Genomic DNA, 19,603 nt, shown 5'->3' with positions numbered 1-19,603 from the left:
TAGGCAAAATCATTGTGTATCTGAAAACTAACCTACTTTTGTGTACTGTATAATTATAATAGGTAGGTAATTTTTCATTTATTTTAAGGCTGACAATACAATTTGGAACACAATTCAGATTGAGGTTACATTTTCTTATTGTCAAAATAGAAAATTGTCAAAGACGCGAAAGCCATGTTATTGTGAAAATTTTAGATGATTTGCGCAAATAAAATAATAAAATCTAATCAGCAGATTATTGTTTAATGATTGCGATGGCAAATTATCAATCTATTGATATCAATTCATGTTATTCAGAGAACGGCAATACAAAAAATACGCGTCAGATATTTTGAACTAATATGGTCAGATTTGACACAAAAGGAAGTAATGTTGAATTGGTTATTCGTCCCACGCCATCCCGAACATCTCCTACATATTAATAATAATTACGGGATGAGCTTTGAATTCTTAATGGTCACAAAATGATTTCAGGCCCAGTGAAAACAGCCGACGATAGAATTAAGAAAGAATAACGGAACATTTGCAACCGAACACGCGAACGGTGAAATGGGATGTAATGAGATAGAAATACGATCTATTTAAACCTAATTAACTTATTTGATGACCGAATCGCGGCGCGTAACAGTAAAATACCGATATTCTTCGCAAATACAGACCAGCTTCCGCGAGAAACCTGCATGACAGCTTAAGACAAATAAACACATCTAAAATTTTATACAATTTTGACACTTGGTAGAAATGCATAATTATATAATTGTTGACTGTGAAAAAACTTTTTAAATATTTTCGCTGACTTACCAGAGTTATAGAAGAACGTGGCTGCTAATCCAAAGACAATAATCACTCATAATTCACTTCAACACAAATATTTTTCTAGCACGAATTGTCAAGCGCACACAACACGCGCCATCTTGAAACCTGACTGTTGTGTTGCCAAAGGACAGCGAAGAAATTAATCATAATAATACCACCACTAAAAATACTTTCTAAAAATTAATTTATTGGGGTACGTTGATCAAAAAAAATAAATCGACGAAAGTTAGTCGAGGGTGAATTTTTCTATTATTTTTTACAAAGCTAATGTATTTATGGGGAAAAATGCGTATTGAAATATAACGCTCATTGTTTGTCCCCAAAAAAAACCATTCGTTTCTAGTAGTTTATAAATTATCCTATCGGAGAGAAAAAGTAAAATGATAGAAATAGAGGATGCGGGTTTATTGCTTTAAATAATATCTTCCAACTAACTAAAACAAGACTTGTGTAAAATAATTTACATCTGTTTGTACATATAAAAAGAATAAAGATCTTACAAATCTAAAATCTATACAAAAACAAAACTTTCCACGTTTATTGTTTTTGGGGAACCAACAAAATCAGCAGTGAAAACATTATTGATCAATGAGCAACTCGTGCTGGTATAACCAGTAGCGAAAATATTATTTATTTTAACCTCCTTTTTATAAGTTACGAAATAACTAAGTACCTAGTTGATAAATTTCATCTTGTACATCTGTTTTAATAAAAATATCACATTACATTTAAGATATTTTGGAATATTTAACATTTTACATAAAGAGGTAGTAAAGAATGCAGAGAATGTATAATCAGGTAAGGAATTTGGAAATAGACAGGGAGAGGTCCCAGGAAAAACAAAGGAATGTCAGGATATGAACCGGTATTAGACTATCACGCTTTAGTATTATTTAAATGTAGTTCCTTATACTTAGATTTGATTCGATTGATAAATAACATTTTTGTTTTATTTATTTTATTTATTTAATATTAATTTTACAATACGCCCAAGGGGCATTTACAAAAAATATACAGGTAAGTACAAACATAGTGCGTAAAAATTTAAAAGATAAACAATGCTTTTTTGTGTACATTTAGAAACAATAAGAAGCATACTGCCATGCAAAATAAAAAGTGAAACTTTACATAGTAAAAAAGAAAAAATAAATAAATGGATATAATAAAAGTAATTGAATTAAAAAGCAAATTGTAAATAACTTGTAAAGAATTCAAACAAAAAAATAAATACATTTTCATATACTTATAAGTATAAAAAAAAACGGTATCAACAAATTATTGTTAAAAACAAATAATGAAAATTAGTTAACAGTAAGTATATATGTAAAAATAATATAATATACGGTACACAAAAATATTTGATAAATTAATATCAGAAAGAGATAAGATAATAATAATAATACATGATATTAAATGATATGCGATTAGAATAACTTACATGAGATTTATTTTCGCTAGATTTATTAAAGATGTCAAAAATAATTTACAATTACAGTCAGCGTGGAAAAGAGAAAGATCTTTGCGTTTTTCTTTTTTTTAAAGGCTCCCTTTGTTGTCGGTCTCGTGCGATGTGAAGGTTTGTTAAAGTTTGATTAAATTAAAATTTTGTTTATCAAAGAAAGCGCATTTTTTATCTGTTTTTAAATTTAGTGAGGTCAAAAGAACCCAACAAAATATAAACACTCGTTCAGCAACACAAATTAACTGTATTGTCCCATTTGTATCAACCACCTTTGGTAAAATGGCAAATATAAAAGACTCAAAATGTAAATCAAATTTTAAAATAAAAATAACTGCACATGTTAATAGTGTAGCGAGAGATTTTTTTGAAAAATATATGTAGATTAAAAAACGTAGTACTTTATATAATTGGTAGACATATTATATATATTTTTATGTACTTCATTACTTTATACTTGTTTTTTATCATATATTATACTACATTATTTATGTTTAAGTAACATGTATTCTTGGCACATATATATATGTACTTTATATTTGTATAATAACGATTATAAATTTCTTACATTTGATTAGCTAGGCATTTATAATATTCAGTAGTTTTTTGTTATTGTTATATTAGTATGTTATATATACTAGTAGCTACTTATTTTATTTTATTAACATAAACGGCAAATCTGCCTTTTACAAATATCTATAATATTTACATATTTGGCTTAATATATATTTTTTCCAAAACATGAATATTAAACACAAGATTAATAAAAAAAAAATTAAAAAATCACACCAAAAACTATACAAGATTTATATTTAAAAAATAACCTAAAAATTATACAGCATATTCAGTAGAAAGTTCAAATAATAAAACATTCTACAGTAAAACAACAAGAAAATCATAAGTACTGTTTCACACAGCTAGGCAAAGTGAACAAAAAATTGTATATGAAATGCATGAATAAATAAATATAATTACCATTCACCATCTTTGAAAAAGTTCAAAAGGTTTGTTCTATGGGAACAATACCCTATAAAAAAACTCCACATTAGAACAGGCTGAGCCATGTTAGATGGAGACTATCTTAAACAGAGAACACTCCGTTTTCATTTTCTATTCACTAGTTTTAAATAGATTCCCCGTTTTTAAATATGTATACTTATTTTATGCAATAAATTTATTAAAAAAAGATTTTTTCCCTAATACCATGAGAGCGAAGCCGCAAGTAAAAGCTAGTAAAATATATATATATTGCATAAGAGAAGGCAATATGCCTGGTCACCCCTGGGAGTCTCCCATTTCTCAACCTAACCCAGCCCATTTGGTTTACCAATGCAGTGCCCTACACGCCATCGCATGCAGATAGGAGAATAATGATGATTTGGTATCTTCATTATCTATTACTTTCCTCAATCCGCCACTGTGCACATGCAATACATTTGACTTATCTTTATTGTTAAGTATGTACATGAACCATCTAATACATGAACACAGCACTAATTATTACATTTCATTATTACAATTATCTCACTAAGAGTAAACAACACACTCGACAGCATATCATTCTTCCTTCAGTAGTGAAGGTAGAGACACATTTAGAATAGACGCCCGTCATTACAAATATATTCTAAATACTGTTTTTTAGTAAAACGAAATAAAAAATGGAGGCTATAATATTTGACAAGGCATCGCTAAGTCTAAAGTATATGACTAACAAGGAAATACCAGTCATAGCAAAAGAAGATCAAGTAATTGTAGAAGTGGAATATTCCGGGATTTGTGGAACTGATTTGCACATAATCGAGGTACTTATTTTATACAATATATATGTTTTTCTGTATAATATCATTGGGTTTCTGGCATGAGTAAGTATCTACCTCAGAGTAATAATTCACTATAGAAGCCTTTTAGCTCTATTGCATAGAACGAAAGTGTTCCAAATTTTGGTGTGTTTTTAGTTTAACAGGCGGTTTCGGTTTGCTCTTGCAATTCTCGACACGAGTACCAACAGCCCGTTGTATTGCCGTAATATGTAGCTAACTTCGTAGTTAATAATCAGAGAATGGTTTTCGTCCATATGGGCGACTCTAGCCAGTGGCGTGTTATTACTCTTAAGTTAACTACAAATTTAAAATAAAAATCTCGATAACTGGCATCAAATAATCTTTATTTACAAAGTAAATAAAAACATGTTTTATTTTATAAACACAAAAAACAAAGTTAATTAGTTACAACAGAGATGAAGAATATTTTATAGAAGGAATATAGAATCTAGGCATTTACATTGCTTATGACCTGTTATTGGCTGGTTTAAGTGGCAAAATTACACACTGTGTAACATTCATCATTTTGCCTATGTTTCTTATTCTTCTTCAGCCTTCTGTCCTCCACTGCTAGATATAGGCCTTTTATTTACATATCCTTCCATTTTTTCATTCGGTTGCTGCTTGCACACAATTTTTACCCCCCACAGCTGCTATTTTGTCGGACGCGTTTTTTTAAATCTAATGTATATTCGAAATTACATATCTTCAAATTATTACTACTGCTACTACTATTATCACGCCATTTCTACGTAGGGGTAGGCAGAGAGAATGGACCGCCACACACGTCAAATTACTAAATAATTATAACGGTGTAAGACCTCTTCCAAGCAGAAGAGCTATTGTTTAGAAAGTTACTGTTTTAAGATCAACTAAATATTTAAAAGAAGATTGAAACAGAAAAAAAAACATCTTTCATTTTATGTATCAATATAATTATGAATAAAAAATAAACTGCTTCTTATTAACAATAATAAATATTACACCGTACACATTTATGCAGGTATATTATCTCATATTATGAAGTTTTATTTATCAAAAGTTAATTTTAAAATAAGTTATCTCAATGTTAGGCAATCATAATGATAACCCTTAACATTATAAGTGACAAGCGCTATTCATAGAACATACTACAATGATAAATATATGATATGCTATGCATACGTATTTATTTATAACATTTACAGCTTTACAACAAGTTCATATAGAAAAATATACACAAGAATCTGAACAAAGAAAACATAATATGTTTAGCAAAAACAACCGTACAACCGAGATCTGTGTCCAAGCACAAGATGGAGAGAAATTAATTTCAATTTTAATTTATTTTATTCATATTTATTTATTTACACTCTTTATCAAAATACAATTCCACGTTCAGTTTGCCCAGCTAACAAGCGTACATACCCCGTTCCAAGCTAGGCAATTACATTTTAATATATTATAAAAGTTAACAAATTAATATAGAGCACAGACAAACAAAATATAATTTTATTCGTATACACATTTTGATACATATACATACAGACATACACATATATACACACATATATATATATACACATGTACATACACACACACGTACATACACCCATGCGCAGACAATTTATTTATGCGAAACTTCATGTCATCTATAAATATATATTTTTTTAAATTATTCCTTATTTTTTATATTTTATTTTCGACATCCAGTAAGAATCTCCAATCCGTGGCATGCATCAACTTTTCTGACTCCCTACGACCAATGTCACAAAAGACCGAGGTCAACACCTTCCGCAACTTGACAACACTCCCGTCTTTCCACGATTCTGGCAAAAGGTTATGGACCTTTTTGCCTACGTAATAGTGTTGTCTCGATGCCAGAACAGTGTTGGCCCCTTAACTTAGTATCAGATCTCTATCAGAGTATCTTGTATTATAGTTGGATATATATAGCATATATACAGGATTACTGGTTAAGTTGACCTAGATCCTTTAAGACGTTGTGGTTTCCATCATTCCTGACTGATTTGACTAATAAACACCGTACCTCAAACTTAACCGTTTTCAAGATATTGCATATTGAAGATTTTTATTTTAAAAATCGGATTTTTGTCTATTGGTCTGATTTTTTTGGCTTTTTTGCCTCTAATTTATTTGTGTTTGCGATTTTTGTGTATTAGATATGTCGTTTAATTATTCTCAACCCTAAAACTGCAGTTTACTGAACCGACTGGGTCATAGTAGACGATTTATAGTTATAAATTAAAATTAATTCTTAAAAAAGATTTTTTTCTTTCCGAAATATTTTTTAAAAAGTCTATGACAGTTATACTGCAGATGGATTAAAAAATATCTACGTTTTATCAGCTATCCAACAAGGTACAACAAGCTAGGGCATTATCAGAGTTCTTATACCGCTTTTAAGTGTTTATGTTTTATTGATCTACCAATTATGCGAAAAAACTCTCTTTTGAAAATACCAACTTTTTCTCGAAACATTTTTTCTGCATGACATCCTATTTTCCGTACACGATTTTATAAAAGAGATTTTATTTCGAAAACTGGTCAATTTTTGGACAGACGCAAAATACTGTCGACAAATCCTCCTGGTCCATGAAGAAGTATAGAAATTGAAAAAACTAAATTTTCAAAGGTTGCCTAGTATGTAGGTGAAATAATTCAATGAGATGAATCTCACCCGCATAAATAAAGGTTTCAGCTCTTTTCTTCACAAACATGAACAGATGAAAGAGTTCTTTAACTCCTTTGAATATAGATGTTAAAATATGGACAGAATGGTGAATGTTACACAGTGTGTAAATTGGACAGGTCATAAGCGCTGTAAATGCCTAGACTTTCATATTCCCTTCTCAAAAACGTTTTCCCTCTCTGTTGCAACAAATTTTGATCTAAATAACTCCTTAGGGAGGAAATCCAGCCAGTCTGCAAACATTTGGACAACCTCAAAATATTGTCGAAAAATTTTAATGTTATTAAAATTTTATATGAGTTCTTAAGATGTTATGAACTAACTTAATAAAGCATAGATAAAATGAATATGCCGCGAAACAATAGTTCATTAACAGCCCGAAATTGAATAAATTGTGCAACCGACTTTATTTAATATTTATAATGTGTAAGAATATCATCGACCTCATCATTTATGTGAGAAATGGGAAAAGATTATTGCAATTAGTTCAGGTTGAATACCTATGAAAATAAATATTAATTTTAGGGCGCATTTCCATGCAACGATCAAGGTCCTTTCATTATGGGACATGAGTTTGTGGGAACCATCGTGAAGACTGGTAGCAAGTCCCGCTTCAAAGTTGGTCAGAGGGTTGCGGTGGACCCGAACAGGTAATGTTATGTTTTGTTTATTTAGAAATATACATTTTACAAACTACATAGAATTACACGTAGATATTAAATCTTTACTTCTTCTTCTAATTCATCTTCAGCCTTATTCTCTGCTGCTGGATAAAGGCCTCTTCCAAACTTCTCCATTCCTTCCTATCACCTGCTTTTATCATCCATGTTTTACCGGCAATAGAGGCGATGTCATCGACCCATCTTTTCTGTTGCTTTCCAAGACTTCTTTTGTTTGCCCATGGTCTCCACTTTATTATTCTGGGTGTCCACCTGCCATCATTTTTTTAATTTTTTTTATATTTTTTTATTATTATTTTACATATTTATTACAGCAATATACAAGTAATTATTTATACAACAAATTAATTCAGTAGTAACAGTAAGCATACCTACATATTTTTTATTTTTGCTGTTAGTTCATCTAAACTGCCTAACTAGGGATAGCTTCCCCGTTCTAAGGCAGTAAATTATGTATTTTATAATGATATTTAAAAGTATTTACAGTTTTATCATAATGTGTGCTTTTTCAGTCTTAAAGGTAAACAATGAATATCCAGAGAAAACATAAATAATTTTTAATTTTGCCTCGCCGAGTGTCCTAACCACTGCCATTTTAATTTTGCTGCACGATCCATGATATCCACGACTCCGGCTTGGCGCCTTATTTCTTCATTTCTTAGACATATACCGATCATTTGTCTTTCCATGGATCGTTGCGTGCGTTTCAGTTTCTGGATATTTTCTGTGTTACAAACATGGTTTCTAGTCAGTCTGGCAAGCGTAGTGTTTCAATGCCAAAAACCTCCAAACAAAACAAAATGAACTTGAATTTGAAAATTAGATTACCCCAGGTTAGTAGAACAAGTTCAGAATCTCGTGACGAGTCAACGGCCAGCCCCAAGGATTTCGGGATGGGGGCAAAAGTTTTATAAAAAAAAAAAATTATACATCTACATTGCAACATATAATTCTTTACATAAATCGAGCCATATTTTTGGTGAGCTGCATTTTTTTAAGGAAAAGCTTTCCTTATATTGAACCTGCACAAGTGTTAAAAACATCATAGCTCTATAAAATTCACCTGCCACATTTAAGGATATTTATTAAAAGAAAAAAACAGCCATTATTACAAAAATAAATACAATATTTACAAATAAACCAAAATTATAGGCCAATTATAGTTTTCTATGTATTACTTCACATCATTCGAACCACCTTATACCTAATATTTTTCTCAAGCACTTACTCCCAAAACTCAGAAGTTTGGTGTTTTGAGCTTTGGTCAGTTGCCAAGATTCGCACCCATATAAGAGTACTGGCATTATACAAGAGTTGGACAATCGGCATTTTGTTTTGACCGAGTTCCGACTAGAGTTTCAGACAACACGCATCATGTTAAAAGTTGCTCCAGGAATTCCTGGCGGGTTGCGAGCTCTTTGTGCTGTGCATGCTTCCATCCTCAGTTATGTGAACTCCAAAGTATTTAAAGCTGTCATCTTTCTCAATCCTCTCTCCGTTATTATAGAGAGGCTGATCAGGGTCAGGACAGGATTTGTTGCACACAATCTGAGTATTTTTTGTATATTTTAATCTTAGCCCTGTAAAAAATCTGTACTTCTATCTACAAAAAGAAATTTCATATTTTTAATATAGTTTTAGCGTTTTGAACAATTCTATTTTGTCAGCATTATTTATTTATTTATTTCGACGGCTTACGCCTTTAACAAAGTATAAAATAATATTGAGAAACAATTATAATGAAACATAACACCTGTACACAGTATAAAAAATATAGATACATGAAATAAAATCAACAGAAAATAAGGAAATAATAAAGAAAAATTAAATAAGAAATTATAACATAGGTATGCAGCAAATTAACAATAAATAAAGGGTTTAAATGAAAAAGTATTGAAGTAACAGAGGCGATGTATCATAGCATAAACAGTAAAACAAGTATAACACTTAGTACCATTTTATAATTTAGAAAAGAAGTGATTGAAAAGTAATGATTTTAATTTGTACAAAGATAAATGAAATAAATCAAAGTTTCCATGTTTGTTCTCTAACATGTGGAGCCGTGGAAAGGTGAGTATTTAGCGTAGTTTGAACTATGCAAATCAACAGCAAAAGAAGTATTTTGTCTCGTCCCACGCTGTCTCACATAAAAATTTACACAATTTAAAAGTTCGGGACTGTCAAGAACATTATTCAATAACTTGAAAAACAGCACTAAATCTGAAATTTGCGATATATTAAAAGCAGCGAACGTGTTAAGTTACTATCCAGTATCCGGCTGGATAGTAAAATTAGATTGGATAGGCTAGTTATTGAATATCTGTTTCATCTCCAGGATGTATCACTCAGATTCAGCTATAGTGGAGCATTGGTCACATACCCTTTAAACAGTTGATATATATTTTTTAATCCGCTAATTTGGTTGATTCAGTGGCTGCGGGATATGTCTCCCTTGTCACACGGGCAAGTACCACATGTGTGCGGAAGGAGGAATCAACTACACTCTGGGAATATGGAGGAACGGCGGGTGGGCCAAGTATTGCTGCGTTCCTGACAACCAGATCTTCCTCATGCCTGATGCCATCTCCTGGACCCAAGGTATCACTTGAATGGAAAACACTATTCTATATCCAGACGGATTTCAGTTCTATGTGTGAAATAAAACTAGAACTCTGAGTGTTTGAATGTAGGCTCTGTAAAAGATATCAAGTTAAATATCATAAGAATGACATACAACATCTTACATGGGGGTTTATTAGAAAAAGATTATTGTATGTGTAACATATTGTGTTGGATATTTACTTAGTGAAAACCAAATGCCGCCTAATAATGCCTGCATTACACGTATTCTCCTCTACGGATGCAAATCGTGGCACCTCACTAGAGCCCAAAGCAGCAAAATCCTGAGTTTTGAGAATAGGTGTCTCAGAAGAATCTTGGGTGTGCGGTGGTTTGACTTTGTGAGGAATTAAGTAATAAGAGAACGGACGCAGCAAACTCCGGTGACCACTGTCATCAAGCGGAGGCAATACGGTTGGCTTGGCCATGTGCTGCGGATGTCTCCTGAGAGACTTAACCACGCTTACCACTTTACAAGGCATCAGGTTCTCGACGTCCTGGACGTCCACTGCTGACGGTTCGTCGGCAGTTCGTGTCAGAACTACGGGACGCGAACTTGACTTGGGAGGATGCACAGGAACTGGCAGCCGACAGAGATGCTTGGAGGATCTTTATGGACACCATATGCTCCAAATAAGGAGCGGGCATGGAATAATGAATGAATGAATAATGTGTTATACATGATTTTTATTTTTTGAATGCAACGACACTTTACTTCATAAAATGGCCACGCTGATGATTAAATGTCCAATGATGTATAAAAACAAATATGGTTTGGTCAATTAAAAACAAATTAAGTGTTTTGGGCAATGCTTAAGGTCGTAATAATAATCTTAATGAAAATGTTCATATTTGTTTGACATTTAATCATCAGTGTGGCCATAAACGAAGCAAAGTTTAAGTGCTTCAAAAAAATAAAAATCTTCAAATTAACCACTCTCTAGGGGATAAAGAAGATTCAGAATACCACCACAGGAAATCTATATATAACTAGTGAATTAGATCATGAATATGGAGCATCCTCTGGTTAGGATAATCCCCATCTAACATAGCTCAGCCTGTTCTAAAATGGGGATTTTTTATGTTTTAAAGTATAAGTAGTTTTATACTAATACTAGTGGACCCGACAGACGTTGTCCTGCCGGAACGTTGGATTGCCTGCTATTGGCTTGTAAAAAGACTTTACATTGATAAGTAGGTACCTAGGTATTTGTTTGTGATTAAATTCCAAAACTGAAAATTGTTAATATTCAAATATTTAATTTAAGTAGGTACCTAGGTACTTGTTTATGGTTGAAGTCCAAAACATAAATTTAATATTTTTTCAAATATGGTATTCTTTTCGCAAACGCCAACCACCAGTCTTCTCACCAACAGAGGGGTGTACTTATGTAGGAAAACGATTTATAAAAATGTGTTGAATTTGGTATTATTTTTGGTACTTAAGTACCTTGAATTATATAACTATATAAGGACATTCAATCCAAATAATCTTCACATTCGTTTGAAAATGCCCTAATAAGGCGAAACAATTGTCTCGAAGTTTTTATTTTCATATGTTTATATTTGTAAAAATAAAATAAAGTGTTCAGTAGACTCAAACCAGTGTTTGATTTCTAATTAAAAGTTTAAATATGGAGTTCTACAAAATAAACACCAAATCAATCAATGATATGTGTACCAATTATATAAAGCAATACGGTTATTAGTCTTCTTACTTCTATCTTTAAAAAATATCTTGTTACACTATTTATATGTGCAGTAATTTTTTTACAGTTTGAGTCCTTTATATTTGGCATTAAATCATAGAGTATTTTTGAAGCAATTACATTATATTAGTTAAATTGTAGAGACAAGGTTGCATGGACGTCAACTCACAAGATGGAGGGGGCGGCTTGGTCACTGAATTATCAGAATTATCACTGACGAATGCCTACAGCAGATCACAATTCCATTCCAGATGGAGGGAGACTGTCCACAGATGAGCCGTGCCTGGAGTCAGGCGTGATCACCATCCTCAGACATGAGGCACGGATTGAAGAGAGAGTGTTCATATTTTGTTGACTTTTGACATCCATTAATTTATCCATACTTTCATGTTCTTTTTGTTCAGTTTCTTGCCCATGTGTTCTTTCATATGACTGATGTAATCGACTTAGGCCGTATATATAATAATTGAATAAATAATATTGTTTCGTATTTATTGTAGGCGCATTGACAGAGCCTCTGTCCTGTCTCGCTCGTGGATGGGATCGCGCTGGCCGAATCTCTGTTGGTGAAAATATTCTCATCATGGGAGCTGGAATCATTGGTAATTGAAAACTATGAATCCATTTTTTGTTTTATTTACTTATTTCTTTTAAATTATCTCCATTTTCAGCATAAACACTTGACAAATTATCCACTCTGCTCTTGTTGACATAATTTCTGTACCTCAGAGCCAGATGGATGCAAATCCAAACATCAAATGCTCTAAAAAAGCCTAAACAATCTAGTTTCTCTAAGTGATTTCTAATAAATAAGAACATTAATTTGTATTTTCAGTATCTTAATACATTGGTTCTTTCATTATTTTTTAAATTTTTTTTTTAATAAAAAAAGAAATATTTGCGTTCTTATGATTTACCCAAATATTTAATTTTGAGGGCCATTTTCAACGAGTTGTAAATAACTCACTATTAGAAAATGGAATCAAGTTGGGGTAGAGTGGGATTCGAACCACGGACCTTTGGTCCGTGAGTCCGAGACACTAGCCACGGGACCACAACCCGATCAATATTATAAGACTTAAATTTCTTCAAAATCATGAACATGATTATAAACTGGACACCAAAATGGAAATGTCATTTCATCAAATTCTGGATTTACATCCGTCTACCTCTGAGGCACAGATTTTAAGTTTCTCGAATTCCACTCGTCCGTGCGCTCTGTAGCTGCAAGACGTGCTGGGTTGTTTATTTATTGTACAGCGCCTTTGAGGTGATTTTCACAAAAATGACGCTAAATAAATTATCCAACTATTATTATTATTATTAACTAGACTCAACTTATATTTGAGAAACTTAGATGTACAATTAGATGCTCTAATTTTTACCGGGTGTAAGAAATCATTTTTTGTATCCATTTTCTCGTAGCTCAGAACTTCCTCATGGATCCATCATCAGTCAATTAATTAGAATTATTGGCAGCAATTTAAAGTACTCTTTTGTTATTTAGGACTTCTCTGGTCCGAGCTGTTCCACCTACAAGGACACAAGAATGTGATTATCTCTGAACCCAACAAGGATCGCCGAAGCCTGGTTTCGAAAATTGGTAACTCATTTATTCACGTTATAGAATGTCAGGATTCCAATGTTATTATTATTTGTTATAGGCTGGCAGCCTTTGCTGTTACGCCTGTATCTCAAGTATTGCGTTGTCTGCATTCTTCCTCCTTCAAACTATCCAAACAGCTATTGAACTGGTTGACGGAAATAGAATAGACAGCTAGGCTTGGCAACCAGCTAAGGGAAGGTAACCCCGACATAAAATCCACCAGAGAAGGCAACGGGAAACCACTCTGGTCATATTTTCCCAGGAATCACTACGGCGAGTACATCAATAAGCAATCGTCCTGGCTGCGAAATGTAAAATTAGCGCAGGACAGATACATATACTTTCGCTGTAGTGATTGCCAACGTCGGGGGGACCCGGCAAGGCACTAGAAGAAGAAGAAGCTAGGCTTGACAATTTATTCCAGTCTGAAACAATCCTGCTGAAAAGGAAGTTTATCTTGGAATTGGGGACGATAAAGTTTCCTTTGAATTTCTAGGTCTTAATTACGAATGCAAAACTCCACAAGAAATTGCGAGCTCTGGACGCAAGTTCGATGTCATAGTCGACTGTACAGGAGTTGCTGCCGCTATGGAAGACAGCTTACCCCTGCTGGGACTCAGCGGGAGATATGTCCTGTTCGGTTGTTGCAATCCCAAGGCCACAGCTAAGTCAGTTCAATTTATTATTTTTGCTCATCATCATTATGACGGTTTTAGAAAAATAAATATTTTCTTAAATATGTCGACGAAAAAATGCTGTGTTACTGATGCTTCGTTTCAGTCAAAATTAAGTTAAGTAAACCGCTTTTCTTAGGATTTTCGCACTGACGAGGACGACCAAAGAAGACGTGGCATGATCATATAAACCAAAATCTGGTCATGTCAAAAGCAGACAGAACCAAAGGGCATGTATGACAAGATGTATGAACGTGGAAGAAGCTAGGAATGTATGCCAGGATAGACGTGTGTGGCGGTCCATTATCTCTGCCTACCCCTATGGGAAATGATTTTAAAAAACCCGTTAGGGTTACATTAGAAATTTAATATTGTCAAGTCATTTTATGTCTCGTCTAGTCTAGTTAGTTCAGTCATCATGTGCTTTTTCAGATTGATTTTAAATTTGTCTCCAGTAAAAGTTTTCAAGTAGTAAGGTAGGTCGTTCTAGTGTTTAAGTCCATTATGTAGTATTTTTGACTGTCCTGTGTTTGTCTTTGCTTATTTAATATGATAGTGTTGTTGTCTGGTGTTATATTTGTGTATGTCAGCAGTTCTTCATCTCTGTTGTAAAATGTTAGTATAAACAGCTCCCCAGGGAGTTGAATCCAGTCCTTGTCTACAAAAATTTGGACAAACTCAAAATATTGTGGACATAGTAACGTTCGTAAGAGAGTACAGAGATGTGTAGTGGTCCATCAAACGGGTCCTCCTTGTATACGCTGGGTTCTTTTGTTCCCTGGTCTCCCACTACGAAGGAGGGAAGGTAATGTCCTCCAGGGCGATGCACTGACGAGCAATCGAATTTGCGTTATCGGCACTGAGGTCAGTTGTACCCGCTTGGATCGAGGCGAGCGTTGCGTGTATCGGTTTCACTCACGCGTGCTATGGAGTGTCGTTGACCTGAGTTCGATGCTCTCCACATATATTTACATGTCATTATATTTTTATTTGTTCAGAGTTAATCCGTTCCAAATCTACTTGAAGGAAGCGACGATTATCGGAGTACTGGTCAACCCCTTTACATTCCCCAAGGCGATGGGACTCATCGAAGCAATGGGAGAAAAGTAAGGGAAATCATAAACAAAACATTACTCATTTTAAATGTAATTCATCCATAAGCCCCGGATGGTTAATGGTTTATAAAAATGCGTTTTTTTCCAGTGCCACGTTGGTAATTATTTATTTATTTTAATTTTCTTTTATTTAGGAAACATACAGTACATATTTTTATTTATATCCCTACAGAGATGAGGTAGAATTTTTTCAAATTCAAGATTCAGGATTATGGATATTCGAGCGTTTACACGGCTTATGACCTGTCATTGGCTGGGTTAAGTGGCCACTTTATGTAGGTACTACAACATTCCCCATTACGCTTATTTTAGCGAATATCCACACCAGGTAACATTTTTGGTTTTTGTATATATGCTACGAATCAGGAACCCATCCACAAGCGAGTTGGAAGCGCCATCTATGCATTGATATTGAAGTTAAGTATTTAATTAGCAGATTACTTTATTTTATGTAGTTAAGACTCATCAGAGTTAAATTAAGTACTATATCCATAATCCTGAATCTTGAATTTGAAAAAATTCTGCCTCATCTCTGTAGGGATATAAATAAAAATATATACCTACTCCCGTTTTGGGAGAAAATCCAGATTTGTGTGCAGGTACACGAACCAAAAAAACATACAGTACAGTTATAAAGTTTAATATTTTACACAATTAGACTTAACTCTAATGGACCAGTGAAGTTTCCATATTATAAAGCAATTATATGTAAGGTTAATTACGAAAGTATAAAAAAGAGAAGGAAAAAAAAACATAAATGAAAGTTAACATATTACAACAGAGATGAAGAACATTTAAGAAAAGGTAATATAGAAATCTAGGCATCTACAGGGCTTATGACCTGTCAATGGCTGGTTTAAGTAGCCACTTTACACACTGTGTAACATTCACCATTCTGCCTATATTTGAACATCTATATTCCTTCAATTCTTTCATCTGTTGATGTTTGTGAAGTTAAAGAGCTGTAACCTTTATTTATGCAGGTGAGATTAATCTAATTGAATTATTTCACCTACATACTAGGCAACGCCTGTGGAATTGAAGGAATATAGATGTTCAAATATAGGCAGAAAGGTGAATGTTACACAGTGTGTAAAGTGGCCACTTAAACCAGCCATTGACAGGTCATAAGCCCTGTAGATTCCTAGACTTCTATATTACCTTTTCTTAAATGTTCTTCATCTCTGTTGTAATATGTTGATATAAACAGCTCCCCGGGGAGTTGAATCCAGTCCTTGTCTACAAAAATTTGGACAAACTCAAAATATTTTTGATAAATGAAAGTTGTTTAAAAATTAAAATTTAAGTAAAAAAAAGATATTTTAAAGTTTGTCGTTTGTAGTAAAATGGAAATAATATTAAAAATGATTTTTTTTTTTAAGAGTATTTAAAAGTTAAGAATTGAAATAAAGAATGAAAAACATGCTCAGATGTAAAAATAAAATAAAATAGTAATAACGTTTTTTTAAAAAAAGGAAAAACATAAATATACACATACATATTTTACGGGATTCAAATAAACGATGAGAAGAATCTTTAAGTGAAATATAAGACAATAAGTTTAAGTCAATTTAAAAAACATCTTCAAAATTCATGACACATTATAGTAAGAGTAGCAATATATTGATTTTATATACACATTTAATATAAAAAAGTAATTAAGAGTAGTTTGAAAGTATAAAAACATGCCAATATAAGGAGAAGATTCTAAACCACGAGAAGTCGATAAAATTTCATATTATATTAGAAATTAAAAATAATGTCTATTTTTTATAACTCTACTGTGCTCATAAAAATACATTAACAAAATAAATACTAATAGCGAAATATCACAAACTACGAATACCAATAAAAATATATGTAATGGATTTAGAATAATTAATTATCTTTTCAAAATCAATATGGATATTATGAAGAAATGTTTTCATATATAACTTTAAAAAATATATTTTTTAAGTTATATATGAGACTAGATCAACGCGACATGTTTGGCATTGATTGTTGTGACGATGATCTAAAAAAATTTAATGGTCAGAAACTAAATTGAAAATAAACATGAATCGTGACATATTGTGGCGTGGCCAATTCTGACCGTTTTTGCAGGAATGCAAAATTAAAAATTTTAAAATATTTTAAATGCTACCAATAAGTACTACTAAAATAAAGTGCTACGTATAAAAACAATGTTATTTTAAATATATTTTCATGCCTTTACTTACAATGGAGTCTAAAGGCAAGTTTTGTAAAAATAGAATCAAATAAGATTTTCGGTTGAAAATTTTTAGTGCATTTGTTCACTTATTGATTTTTTACAATACTTCATATACTACTTTTATTGTTTACTTTCTGTATAAGCTATTTGCTCAATGGCTTACACGGGAAGCCTTCACTATTTCTCCATTTGAAAATCTCCGCTGGTACAATGTTCTTAACTTAGATTACTCTAGGCCCTGTAAATATATTCATAACAATAATGTATTATTTCCATTCCAGATATTTGAGTTACGAGAAATTGGGCATCGCTGTGTACCCGCTGTCCAAATATAAAGAGGCGTTAGAAGAACTCAAGAAGGGGACCATCTCCAAGGCGATCTTCAAAGTTTCAAAGGAATAAATACGCAGAAATGCAATATCACATTATTTTATCATTGTAAAAAAGAAATAAAATTCATTTTTGAATAAATAATCAAACTATGTGCCTATTTAAATCTAAATACTTCCCTTTCAATGGTTTTGTCAATAAAAGATCTTGGCATTACTTTAGATAGTAAACTCTCCTATCGTGAACACATTGATAATATTGTAAACAAATCTCTCAAACTTCTCGGTTTTATCAATAGAGTGACGGCGGACTTCAAAAATATTAATACCACCAAAACTCTTTATTGCACACTAGTTCGACCCCATCTAGAATACGCTTCTCCTATTTGGTCTCCATTCTACAGGACTCATATTGACCATATCGAGTCTGTCCAACACCGTTTTCTAAGAAAAGTGGCATGGTTGCTCGGATTACAAAGGGGTAATTATTCCTATTTTGAAATAGAGCAATCTCTTCATCTGTCTTTATTGGAGAGACGTAGAACTGAGATGGACCTTATATGCATTTTCAAAATACTTGATGCTATAAGTGATGTCCCTTTTCTGTTGCAATTAATTTCTCTTCATGTTCCCAACCGTGTCACGAGAAGTCAAAATCTGCTATTTATTAAATCTTCCAAGAGCACTTTTTGTTTTTATGCCCCAATGTCCAGAATGTGTAGATTGGTCAATTCATCACACGACTTGGAATTCTATGCAATAGATCTTCTGGCTTTTCGTAGATTTCTTCGCGACCAAAACCGTGTGGAATGAAGTTGGATTGGCATGGTTTAGCTCGAAGTCTTATGTCTTTCGTTTTTATGAATATATTGTATCTCATTATTGTATTACCCTTGTTTGTCTTTGCTACATAGTTTTATGTTCTTTATGTTCAGTTTCTTGTATTTATGTTTTTTCATGTAACTGTTGTAATTGGCTTAGGCCGTATATATAATAAATCAATTTAGTTTGTGTAAAATCACAATTATAACTTTAGCATGCCGACCGGTTTCAGAACACGACAGTTTCTGCCTCCTCCATTCTCTTCCGCGCCAAACGATCTTAGGCTATTCGCATTCACGCTGTTCCCGCATGCTTAGGAATGTCGTCTTGAAGCTGGGATCGTTCGGGGTTTTAGTCCGAGGGCGCCAGCACAGGATGTGTTTAATCCACCTATCGTCTGAGCTGCGAGCGACATGACCAGCCCATCGCCGTTTCAACATTGCATTTCTTTCAATCGGCAGCGCTCGCTCGCTCCATTACTCTGAGTTTGACTACATAAAAAAGTGCATATAAACTAGTTCTATTTATAAAACAAATCTCTCGCTATACTATTTATGTGTACAGTTATTTTCCTATGACCTATTGCTTCGGTTTGTAGATTAATTCAATGATAAATGCACAAGTGGAGAGGATCATTAGGGCTCCCCAGAGCAGAAGGGCCCCCTGGATGTGGTGAAGGCCAAGCATTGTGGGTGGGTTCGGAGGCGGAGCCCTGGACTGCACTACGGATCTTTGGACTCCGTAATCCAAGAACTTATTTACCACCTGCATAGTGAAAACATCAAATCAATTTTATGAAGACAAAAGGAAGAGAGACTTGATTCCTCTGGAGACCCATTTCCCTTGAATTCAAAATAGACTTCAAAATAGATGCATTAGACTCGTATGTGTATTTGGTCTCAAAAGATATGACCACAAACCTGACTATCGTAGGGAAGTGAAACGGGTCAAAATTTGACAGTGTAGAGATTTATGCAACCTCTCACTTCTGTTACAAGTAAATATTTATTTAAAACAAAGTCTTTTGGATGCTGATGATGCCATGCTTCT

At 33.1% G+C, this 19,603-nt stretch overlaps 1 protein-coding gene across 1 annotated transcript; it reads left to right on the top strand.

Annotated features, from left to right (window-relative positions):
* Positions 1 to 3,819: 3,819 nt before the first annotated feature.
* Positions 3,820 to 17,884, top strand: LOC148275008 (uncharacterized). The gene is made up of 8 exons (XM_088236282.1): positions 3,820 to 4,077; positions 7,313 to 7,437; positions 9,899 to 10,065; positions 12,296 to 12,397; positions 13,303 to 13,398; positions 13,898 to 14,069; positions 15,074 to 15,181; positions 17,684 to 17,884. The coding sequence occupies exons 1-8, from the start codon at positions 3,934 to 3,936 to the stop codon at positions 17,802 to 17,804; spliced, it is 1,035 nt and encodes a 344-aa protein (XP_088092408.1). The 5' UTR covers positions 3,820 to 3,933; the 3' UTR covers positions 17,805 to 17,884.
* Positions 17,885 to 19,603: the final 1,719 nt, after the last annotated feature.

The sequence above is a fragment of the Micrasema longulum genome, unplaced genomic scaffold (genome assembly GCF_059751315.1).
Source record: "Micrasema longulum isolate JH-2025_06_02 unplaced genomic scaffold, ASM5975131v1 h1tg001531l, whole genome shotgun sequence".
NCBI classification, from domain to species: Eukaryota; Metazoa; Arthropoda; class Insecta; order Trichoptera; family Brachycentridae; genus Micrasema; species Micrasema longulum.
The sequence above is the reverse complement of the archived record's forward strand: the minus strand, read 5'-3'. Positions and strand labels throughout refer to the sequence as shown.